Source organism: Halichoerus grypus, chromosome 1 (assembly GCF_964656455.1).
Source record: "Halichoerus grypus chromosome 1, mHalGry1.hap1.1, whole genome shotgun sequence".
Lineage (NCBI taxonomy): Eukaryota > Metazoa > Chordata > Mammalia > Carnivora > Phocidae > Halichoerus > Halichoerus grypus.
This window is the reverse complement of record NC_135712.1, coordinates 208,297,503-208,307,211: the sequence shown is the minus strand read 5'-3', so window position 1 is coordinate 208,307,211 and position 9,709 is coordinate 208,297,503. Positions and strand designations below refer to the sequence as shown.

Genomic DNA, 9,709 nt, shown 5'->3' with positions numbered 1-9,709 from the left:
ATGCACTGCCTTGTACACATCTCTTTGCAAGTGACTCTCTTCACATGTCCTTGGCCAAAGCTAGTCATGGGGCCATCCCCAATGTCGATGGGTTGGGAAATCTGATTGTCCCCTGGGGCTCAGAGTCAGCTATTGTTACAATAATACACGGTGCGATGGTTAGTACCACGCCTTGCACACAGCAGGTGCTCAATAAATGAGCACCATTAGAGGAAGAGCTTCAGGCCAGTTAATAGCTAACACTCGAAATCCAGCCACATGAATGTGGTAATGAAGGCCCTCAGCTCTACCTTTGCCCACCCCTCTGCCTGCTTTCCAGTTGGAGAAAAATGACAGCAGGCATTTCCAAAGAAGTGTTTTATTAACATTTGGGGCCTCAGCAGGGCCAGAGCGGAAGTGGGTGCTAGAGGCTCCTGAGACCCAGGGCCAGGCCTGCAAGGCAGAGCCCATTGCTCAGGAGGCAGCCCAGATTGCAAATGGAGGACAGACCATGGTAGCGGAAAAAGGTCTGGCGGAGGACACTGTACTTGGGGTCCTGCTCCCGCAGCTGGCGGTAGGGGTCGGGGCCCTGGTGGCTTCCAGGCACCTCCCCGCCCAGACCCCGCTCCTTCTCCACCCTGTGCAGGGCCCACATGGCAGCTGTGGTGCGGGGCTCCAGCCAGCGGGCGTTGATGGTGGACAGCGTGAAGCTCAGAAGCAGTAGGCCGAGCTGGTAGGGTGGTGGAAGGAGGACAAGCTGAGTCACGCCTGGGAGGCGGGAGGGCTCCTAGGGAGGGTCCTCCTGCATCCTCAAAGCCCAGAGCGGGGTGGAAGACTGCATTCGGTCAAAGCTAGGCCTCCCTGTCCTTCCCAAACCCCATCTGGAGGCCCCAAACAGAGCTCCAGCTTTCATACCCTGAAACCAGCAGCTCCCAAGGAAAGGCTCCATCACCATCTCCTCTGTTCACCAGCCCCCACCCCCAAAAAACCCTGAGCCTCTCCTCCTCTGATACCCAGACTGGAATTTCCACAACGCAGCCTTGTCTCCTCCCCCCCCCCCCCCCGCTCCCCAGAAGTGGGGGTATCTCTGGGCAGAACCTCTCTTTCCCAAATTGGGACAAAGAACCATAACTGTTCCCCCAAAAGAGAGCCTAAGACAGGGCCCATCTCCTCTGTGGTCCCTGCCCCGACTCCAGAAGCTGAGATTGGGTCCACAGGGAGTGAACAGAAAGTCCTTGAAGTTCTAGTTACCCAAAATCCTCTCCTGTATCTTTGGGATTATTCTTGAAACCCTTGTCAGGCCTTACCTGCCCACATCTGAGGAACATAATGGGGGCAGGGGGAGGGCAGGATAGAGAAATATGAGATGCAGAGATGGTTTCCTTCCTCGTGGGTGGGAAAATGTGTGGATGGGAGTGGGGGACTGTAAATTCCCAGTCAGGCTGGTTTTTAAACAATGAGCTGGGGTCACTACCCCAACCCAGCTGAGTCACCACAACTTGGCAGCAGGCCCAGCCAGGGGAAAGAGAGGGAGCAGGAGCCAGCAGGGAGACACTGAGGGATAGATAGGGCTGCTAGGGATGGTTGTGCAGGCTGTGCACTGCTCAAGGGTATTCAGAGCCCAGCTTCGTATCCACCAGGAAGGTGCAGTTGCTTGTTTGTTTTAATTCTCCGAAGGTGTAGCCATAGGTGCTCAGTGGGGTCCTGGGAACGAGTCTCCAGAGGACAGTGGAACCCAAGCCCGCATACCTGGCTGGCCTCCCAGAATGTGAGCTGAGCCCAGGCATGTTGTGGAGCCAAGATGCAGAGGTTGATGAAAGCACAGCCCATGGAGATGTGAAAGTAGAAAGGGAAGAGTTTGCTCTGCACGAAGCCGAAGGTATGTCGGGGAAGGCTTCGGAAAAGCAGGAAGCCTGTGGGGTACAGGGGACCATACGCCTGTTAGGACACTTCCAGGCCCCCCCTCTCATTCTTGTCTCCGCCCTGGGTACCCATGATGTCCAGGTGGAGGGTCCCTACCTGAGATGAAGGTCACCCACATTTGCATGCCCCAGGCCCCCGACAAGACCAGTAGATGGACCATCTTAGTCAGGCCTCCTGGATTCCCACCTTCCTCCATCTTGCAGGCCTGGGAAAGAGGCACCGGGTGTTTCAGAGTTTTACCTTTGCCCCATGGTCTTCAGCCTGTGAGCCTGCTCAAGGCCAGGATCACGGCCAACCCAGGGGAGAGAGATCAAGGGATACCAGCCCGGGAATGCGGGTGGGGGAAGACCCAGAACAATCCTGAGACAACCTCCAACCCCATCTCTCCAAATGTCAGCCCTCAAGATCTCAGGCTCTCTGGACCCCAGCATCCACGCTGCCTCCGAGACCTGAAAATTTCAATTAGCCCCAGCAGCTCAAACTCGCAGCCCTGGGTATTCAGATATCCCCCCAGTGACTCCCAAAAATTAGCCGAGGACCTAATTCTAACAGTAAAGACCCCTGCTCTCATCTCAGGATCCCAAATATCACCAGGAAGAACCCCAAAGCGCCCCCGGACACCCCATCTAATCCCGGGAAACCCCAAATCTCATTCTGAGGACACCGACCCTATCACTGCACCCAGACCTCAACCCTCAGCACCCAGGAGTCCGAGAACAGTACTGCCGGGGCCAGATATCGGGGCCCGGGTGGGCTGGGCTCGCTACCTCACTCCTGTGCTCCCAGGTGGCCCGCGGACCTCTTCAGTCACCTCCCAAGAATTCTCCCCGCCTCCCAACTAAACCCGAAGCCAATTGGATCGTAGACCTGCCGCCTTCCGCACCACCCTCTTAGATATTGACTAATCGATGAGCGGAAACCAGCCTGGAATCCCGCCCCCTAGTCTGGCTTTTATCCAATTACACCGCGGCTCCTAAGATCTGCGGACGCAGGAAGGCGCCAATAAGGCCTTCGGCTGCATCGGCGGGGGCGGAGCTAAAATGTCAGCCCCACCCCTCTCTGTGACTCCACCTTCAGGCTTTGCGCGTTTTAATGCGATGGTGTCCCCGCGGGATCAAATTTCAGCGTCACAGCTGGGGACTGGCTTCGCGGTCCTTGAGAGGAGAGCATGAGCAGGTGGTATGTGGTAGGTGGGGGTGGAAGGGGGTCTGGAGCCCGGCGGGCGCAGGATTCTCGCCCCGGGGGGGCGGGGCTCAGGCTAATGACCCCGCCCCCTTCCCCCCCAAGAATTCTCCCGGAGACAGCGGGAGAAACAGTTGATGTGGGAGGGGAAGGGGGAAGGTTAAGGGGAAGGGAGGGGGGCTCGACTGGGGACCTACCTACAGTTGGCACTCAGAAATGCATCTTCTCTTTTCCCTTTCAAGCCTCCCAGGGCTCCTTTGGTCCGGTTTCCCAGGTTCTCAGTGTGACGTTCGAGGACAGTGTCCCCACTACTGTATTTCAGGCGATGGCACAGATTAATTTACTTAATCACAACAACCCAGGAAGGTGGATAGTATGGCATCCCATTTTTATAGTTGGGGACACTGAGGCATGGGGAGGTTCGGTAACACTCCAACATCACACAGCCGGGAAGGGGCAGAGCTAGGATTCGAACCCAGGCCACCCAGCTGGAGAGTCCCCTGGCTTAATCATCATGCTGTACTGCCTCTGAAAGTGCGGGCCTCCTGAGACAGTGATTCTGGAAGGGGTAGCCCAGAACATTTCAGGCAGAAGAAAAGCTCCTATATCATAAAACGGGTGTGAAGTGAGTGCTTAGGATGGTTCCTAGCACTCAGTGAGGTGCTCAGAAAATATGAGCTTAAAAAAAGGATTAAGGATTTTTTACAGAGGAAATGTTGAGTAGAGTTTTGAAGGGTGTATAGCCGACTTCCAGGAGGACTGGGCCAGAGGAAGGACACCAGACAGCCCAGCAAGGGCAGAAGAGAAAGCCCTAGAGTGTGGGCTTTCTGGCTGAGTGTGACTCAGGACAAAATGCTCTTCACCTGGAAGTTTTTCCAGACAGACCTGCCCCAGGTCTCCATCTGGGCCAGCTCTGACAACACTGGAATGTTGAACAGTGGGTATGAATGTGAGACCCAGAGCTGAATTTTTCTCCCATTCCCAGCCTCACCTAGCACAGGCCTTCGGCCCCAATTCTGCTAACATTTACTGAATAGATATGCCCTGCCTCTCCTGCTCATACTCCATGGCTCTCACTTACCTTGGGAGCCGGATATAAACTTCCCTGCTTGGCTTTCAATGCCTTGCTTGAGCTGCCCTGCTAACCTCCTCCTGCTTCCTCTTGGACCCTACCTTCAGCCATCCTGAATTTACCAGCACAGAGCATGTGGTTCCACACCTCCAAGCTTTTGTCCATGCTGTTTCCTGCCAGGAATGCCCTTCCATTAGTGCCCAATGTTAAGATCCTTTTTTGCTTTTAGGCTCTTCTGAGGCTTCACTCTCTCCTGTGGGGGTCTTCTGGATTCTTCTCACTACCCAGCCCAATGCCTGGGGCTGGGATCATCTCTCATCCAGGTTCTGCTCCTGCCGTAACTGGGAGGCCCTGTGTTCAGGGCTGAGGCCTCTCTGGGCTATTAGGGAAGGTCTGGGCATGTCAGGACATGGGGGCTGGTCTCAGTGCAGCCCCCTGTTCCCCCTTGTTGAAGCGACCCTCTTCTGGCTGGCCTACCCCAGGATCCTGACTACTCTGTGCCCTGCTACTGCTCATCTCCCTTGCCCTCCAACGGGTGTTTGCCTGCTAACGGGAAGTGTGACAAGTACTGGGGTTTGTTGAGGGGCTTCCCTGGGGCTGGGGAGCTGGGAGGGCTGGAGTGCTCTGGGTTGGTCCTCAGAAAGCCCTCACCCCTTCATTTCCCCAACCCCCCATCCCCCCGCCCCCCGTTCAGTTTCTTCCTCAGACAAGACCTTGGATTATACGATTCACTGGTCCAGGGTCCCAGAGCCAGAGATCGTGGGGCCAGCTGCTTCTGAGAACACAGTGCCGAGGATAGACTGGAGGCTAGAGAGGGACTTGGAGCCTCAGTCATATGGGTCTTCCATCTTCCCGAACCCAGGCTCAGAGGAGCAGTGTAATGACCAGGACCTTCTGAAGAGGCATCACAACACTGCTAAGGTCACCCCCACCCGGGGAAACCCACACCACAATCTACTGCTGTGGGGCTTAGGGAGGGGGCCTTGGGGGGGGGGGTCTTTCTCAGGAACCTTCACATTGTGTGAGTTCAGCACCCAGAACAGCACCCAACGCTCAGCCAACCCACATCAAAAATGTCTTAAATGAATGGATGAAGGGATGAATGGAGAGGATGTGTGATTGTGTTTCTTTCTTTTTTTTTAAAGATTATTTATTTATTTATTTATTTGACAGAGAGAGACACAGCAAGAGAGGGAACACAAGCAGGGGGAGTGGGGAGAGGGAGAAGCAGACTCCCCATTGAGCAGGGAGCCCCATGCGGGGCTCGATCCCAGGACCCTGGGATCATGACCTGAGCCGAATGACCTGAGCTGAAGGCGTCTAGACACTTAACAACTGAGCCACCAGGCGCCCCTGTGATTGTGTTTCTTAGTGAAGTCTTGTCTGTGATAGTTTCTGGATATGACGGCCTGCGTGTCTGGTTGTGCTTGTGTGTCCGAGTTGGGTGTGAGTGGACGCCCTGAAGGTCTTAAGCACCTGGTGTGTGTGGCTGTGTCTGAGCTTGTGTGGGTGTAGTTATGTTTCAAAGATCGTGTGCGGTTGCGCTTCGGGGCTGTTGGAGCTCCCTGGAGACATTGGCTATGTCGTTTGCCCTTAAGGAGGAGGGCCATTACCTGAGCCCTGGCCAGAGACAGGGCTCTGCAAGGGTGCTTTCGGGGACAGGGGACAAACCACACAAGTATGCTTCTGACCATATGTGGGCTGGTGGGGGAAGGGTGCACACACGCATGGAGGCAGCTTTGCCAGCACTCGGGGTCTGGGACACCCAGCACTCAGCTGACCAACTCATACCCAACCCCCACACAATGGGTTGGGGTGTGCAAAGAGAAGCACAGGGATGAATTTCTACTACCCTCATGTCCCCCTTTCCTAGAAGCCCTTGGAGACCAACTCTTCCAAAGTCAAAGGTGAGAACCCTCCCTCCCGACAAGACTATGTGCAGAAGACCTGCCAGTTCTTACCTCTACCCTCTGCCCTAGCCTGGGAGGAACCACACCACTGCTACCCACTTAGCCCTGTCCCAGCCTCCGCTGAGTCTTGCCCCTGACCTTGTCCCCGACTCCTGCCTCTACCTCAGCCTCAACAGACCCCAGCTCTTTACTTGAGCCCCTGCCCCTTGCCCTCCCCTGAGCTTCTGCTGACCTCTGACCTGACCTTGCCCCTGCCCCCACGCCTAGCCTCGTCTGACCCTTAACTCTGCTCATAGTTAAGTCCACCATGATGATTCCTGACTCCCAGAAGCTCCTGCGCTGCGAACTGGAGTCACTCAAGAGCCAGCTCCAGGCCCAGACCAAGGTGAGGCTCGTCTGCGCCGTCCTCGGAGACCTCTGGCCCTGTTCCCCTGCTCCCCGCCCCTGACCTCTTCCCCGCAGGCTTTCGAGTTCCTAAACCACTCAGTGACCATGCTGGAGAAGGAGAGCTCCCTGCAGCAAATCAAGATCCAACAGCTGGAGGGTGAGGACTGGCCAAGGGTCAGAGTCAGGCTGGAGGCCGGTCCCGTTGGGGTCAACCGGGTTAGCCCAAGGTGGAAGAAGTGGGGTGACTCTAGGGTCAGGGTCAGGGTCTGGCTAGGGTTGGGGCCAGCCGGATTCGAAGCTGGGCTCAGGTGTGGTTGGGGCTCAGTCATGATCCCATCTCATCTGCAGAGGTTCTGAGTCCTATGAGCCGCCAGACAGAGAAGGAGGGACACAAGTGGGGCGTGGAGCAGGGACGGCAGGAGCTGTATGGGGCCCTAGCTCAAGGCCTGCAGGGACTACAGAGGACCCTGCATGACAGCGAGGAGGTGCAGAGGGCCCGCACCACTCGCTGCCTGCAGCTGCTGGCCCAGGAGATCCGGGACAGGTGGGCATCACCAGGAGGGCAGCCTGGAAGCTGGGGGAGGGAAGGGAGGGAAGGGAGCGGGAGCCAGAGGTGGGATGTGGGATGAGGCAAGGGGACCTAGGGGCCATGGAAGGTTTGAGGGACAAGATGGGGGGATGAGGAGGCAGTGAGAAGGTGTGGGAAGCTGGGAGGCCAGAAGGCAGGAGGAAGGAAGAGGAAGACAGGAAGCTGGAGATGGGATGGGGAGGGAGGCCAGGAGATCAGGAAACTGGACATGATATGGGAAGCTGGAGGGAGGAGAGATTGAGTGTGGCAGAGGCTGGGGAGTATGGGAGGTCAGAGGGGCAGAAGGTGGGGAGACGGAGGCCAGGCAATGAGAGGCTGAGAGAATGGGAGGCTGGAGGTCAGGAGGAGGGGACAAGGGGCTGGGGGATTGGAGGTGGGGGAGTAGAGGTAGGAAGGGCAAGGTGGGCAGGGAGGTTGGGGGAGGGGACAGATCCTGGGGGGGATGGGAACATGAGAGTTAGAGGAGGCTTGAGGAGGCAGGTGGGCAAATGGGAGGCCAGAAGGCCAGGAAATAGGAGGTCAAAGGCTGAGCAGGGAATGTGGGTCTAGGCTGCACTGTCCCCTCAGCAAGAAGTTCCTGTGGGAGGAGCTGGAGCTGGTGCGGGAGGAGGTGACCTTCATCTATCAGAAGCTCCGTGAGTGCCTGGAGCCCACGGCCAGAAGGGGGGTCCTTCTGCTGCTCTGGCCCCCCTGAGTCCCCTCCCCCCACAGAGGCTCAGGAGGACGAGATCACAGAGAACCTGGTGAACATCCAGAAGATGCAGAAGACACAGGTGAAGTGCCGCAAGGTGAGCAAAGAGGGTGGGACCCTGTGTGAGATCTGGGGACGTGGGAATCTCTGCCGGCCTCCGCCATCACACTGGGGTCCCCACAGAAGGAGCCAGAAGGACTGGGTTCAAATCTCAGCTCTGCCACTTAACTGCTGGGTGACTGTGGTCTAGTCAGTTGACCTCTCTGGGCCTCAGTGTCCTCATCCGTATAATGGGTATGACACGGTATCCCTACCTGAAGGAGCAGCTGCATGAACTGCATACTAAACACTTTGAGGGCAGCCTGACATCATCAGTGAAGGGTCACTTTTCACCATTACTGTTACTACCATTGTTGTCTCATACACACTTCCCGCCCCCTGGCCTCAGGTCCTGACCAAGATGAAGCAGCAGGGGTATGAGACATCCAACTGGCCGGAGACTGAGGAGATGCCACCAGGAGGCGGAGGCTCCTGGAGGGATGACCTCCAAAAGGAGCTGAGTGACATATGGTGATGCCCTGATCCCACTCTAACCTCTGACTCCTGACTTTCATCTGCCTTGCGCTCCCACCAATCAGTTCAAGCAGCGACTACCAGAACCTGGAACCCACCTGAGTCCAGGCCTCCCTCTCCTCCCAGGATGCACCTCTACCCCTGGCCCCTGGTCCCCACCGTGGCCCCCCTGCCCCAGCCCTGACCAATCAGAGCCTCCCAGCGCTCCCAGCCCCCCATCTCCCCGCAGGTCCGCTGTGCACTTGCTGCAGAACTCCTTTGATGGCTTCACCATGTCCTCAGGCCTCCCCAGGGCCTTGAACCTCAGGGGTAAGGGGGGGATGAGGTGCACTCTGGGGTGTGTGTGTGGGGGTCATTCTCCAGTTTCACACATGGAGGTCATGTTCAGAGGCCATATTTGGGGATCACCTCTTTTGGGGCTTCTTCTAGGGTCCCATTAAGGATTTCCATCCTGGGGTCACTCAAGGTCACTGGGATCTTTTTAAAGGATCCGTGGGGTATTCAAGGATCACTGAGGTCATACTTTGGTATCACGTTGGGTCACATTTAAGTGACAAAAGGAACACTGGCCCTTGATCACAATGCCACTCAAGGGTCACATTCAGGGTTTGTGGGTGAAAGGCCAGAATTGCACCTGTCGCTCCCGCAGGCTACAAGGGGCACCGAGGCCTGAGCCCTCTGCTCCTCTCCTGGGACTCAGACTCAGACCAGGATCCTTCCCAGCCACCATTCAGCAAGAGCCGCTCCTTCCCATCCGGTACGGAAGCTCCCCTGCTCTACCCGACCCTTCCTCTCCTGGCCTGCCCTCCAGTGCCACAGTATGGACCCTCGCAGCTCACAACCTGGGCATCTGCTCCCTGATTTCCAGCCCTGAGGTCCTCTGGACTAAGCTGGGCCCTGACCGCCCTGACCCACTCTCTCTCCACAGCCTGAGCAGCCGGGACTGCTCTCCCTGAAGACCCCTCCAGAGAGAAAATAAACTAGCCAAGACCCTCTTCCACCTGTGGACTGTTGCTCCTGCTGCTTCCTGTGCCTGAGAATGACCACCCCCACACCCAGTTTACTTTCCAGTGTTGGGGAGGGTGTGGGGAGCCCAGAGGCTGTTCAGGATGTGTAGGCTTAGGATCAGGGGACATTGTGGGGCCAAATGTAATATATAACAAGGTCAGTCTGTTCAGATATGAGTATCCAGACAGGCTCTTTCACACTAGCCACCAGAGCTCCTTTCTGGGGGGCCCTGGCACTCTAGTCTACTGCCCCAAAGGAGAAATTGAGGCACAGGGAGGGAGGGTCGAGGTCCAGGGTCACGCTCTCACCTTGCCCTCCTCTTCCCCTCAGCGCCCCCACCGCCTAGTTCTCCCTCAACCTGCATCCTTCATTCCCTCCCACATTTGTCTTAACCC

General features: G+C 56.8%; 2 protein-coding genes across 18 annotated transcripts; one reads left to right on the top strand and one right to left on the bottom strand.

Moving 5' to 3' along the window:
• Nucleotides 1-342: 342 nt before the first annotated feature.
• TMEM205 (transmembrane protein 205) lies at nt 343-2,827 on the bottom strand. Of its 2 annotated transcripts, none has more exons than XM_036075606.2 (4): nt 2,670-2,827; nt 1,999-2,107; nt 1,729-1,892; nt 343-709 (listed from the first exon to the last, which is right to left on the bottom strand). In XM_036075606.2, the coding sequence occupies exons 2-4, from the start codon at nt 2,096-2,098 to the stop codon at nt 404-406; spliced, it is 570 nt and encodes a 189-aa protein (XP_035931499.1). In that variant the 5' UTR covers nt 2,099-2,107; nt 2,670-2,827; the 3' UTR covers nt 343-403. The 2 variants fall into 2 exon arrangements, with proteins under 2 accessions (XP_035931499.1, XP_035931504.1); XM_036075611.2 differs by having other exon boundaries at nt 2,571-2,707.
• Nucleotides 2,828-2,963: 136 nt separating this feature from the next.
• On the top strand, nt 2,964-9,306 carry CCDC159 (coiled-coil domain containing 159). Of its 16 annotated transcripts, none has more exons than XM_078055378.1 (14): nt 2,964-3,088; nt 3,327-3,450; nt 4,611-4,729; nt 5,019-5,077; nt 6,030-6,063; nt 6,363-6,451; nt 6,529-6,610; nt 6,802-6,997; nt 7,592-7,677; nt 7,754-7,830; nt 8,182-8,303; nt 8,536-8,615; nt 8,956-9,063; nt 9,235-9,306. In XM_078055378.1, exons 1-14 carry the CDS (start codon nt 2,995-2,997, stop codon nt 9,237-9,239), a joined length of 1,275 nt encoding a protein of 424 aa, XP_077911504.1. In that variant the 5' UTR covers nt 2,964-2,994; the 3' UTR covers nt 9,240-9,306. The 16 variants fall into 16 exon arrangements, 15 of the variants coding, with proteins under 15 accessions (XP_077911504.1, XP_077911496.1, XP_077911493.1 ...); XM_078055370.1 differs by having other exon boundaries at nt 4,851-5,077; nt 7,610-7,677; XM_078055367.1 differs by having other exon boundaries at nt 4,851-5,077.
• Nucleotides 9,307-9,709: the final 403 nt, after the last annotated feature.

Coding starts and splice junctions, on each gene's coding strand:
- TMEM205 (XM_036075606.2), bottom strand. CDS start 2,098: ATGGAGGAAGGTGGGAATCCAGGAGGCCTGACTAAGATGGTCCATCTA. Junction 1,893..1,998: donor GTGGGTGACCTTCATCTCAG/GTAGGGACCCTC, acceptor TGTACCCCACAG/GCTTCCTGCTTTTCCGAAGC. Junction 710..1,728: donor CATTCTGGGAGGCCAGCCAG/GTATGCGGGCTT, acceptor CCACCCTACCAG/CTCGGCCTACTGCTTCTGAG.
- CCDC159 (XM_078055367.1), top strand. CDS start 2,995: ATGCGATGGTGTCCCCGCGGGATCAAATTTCAGCGTCACAGCTGGGGA. Junction 4,730..4,850: donor GAAGTGTGACAAGTACTGGG/GTTTGTTGAGGG, acceptor CCCCCCGTTCAG/TTTCTTCCTCAGACAAGACC. Junction 6,998..7,591: donor GCCCAGGAGATCCGGGACAG/GTGGGCATCACC, acceptor ATGTGGGTCTAG/GCTGCACTGTCCCCTCAGCA.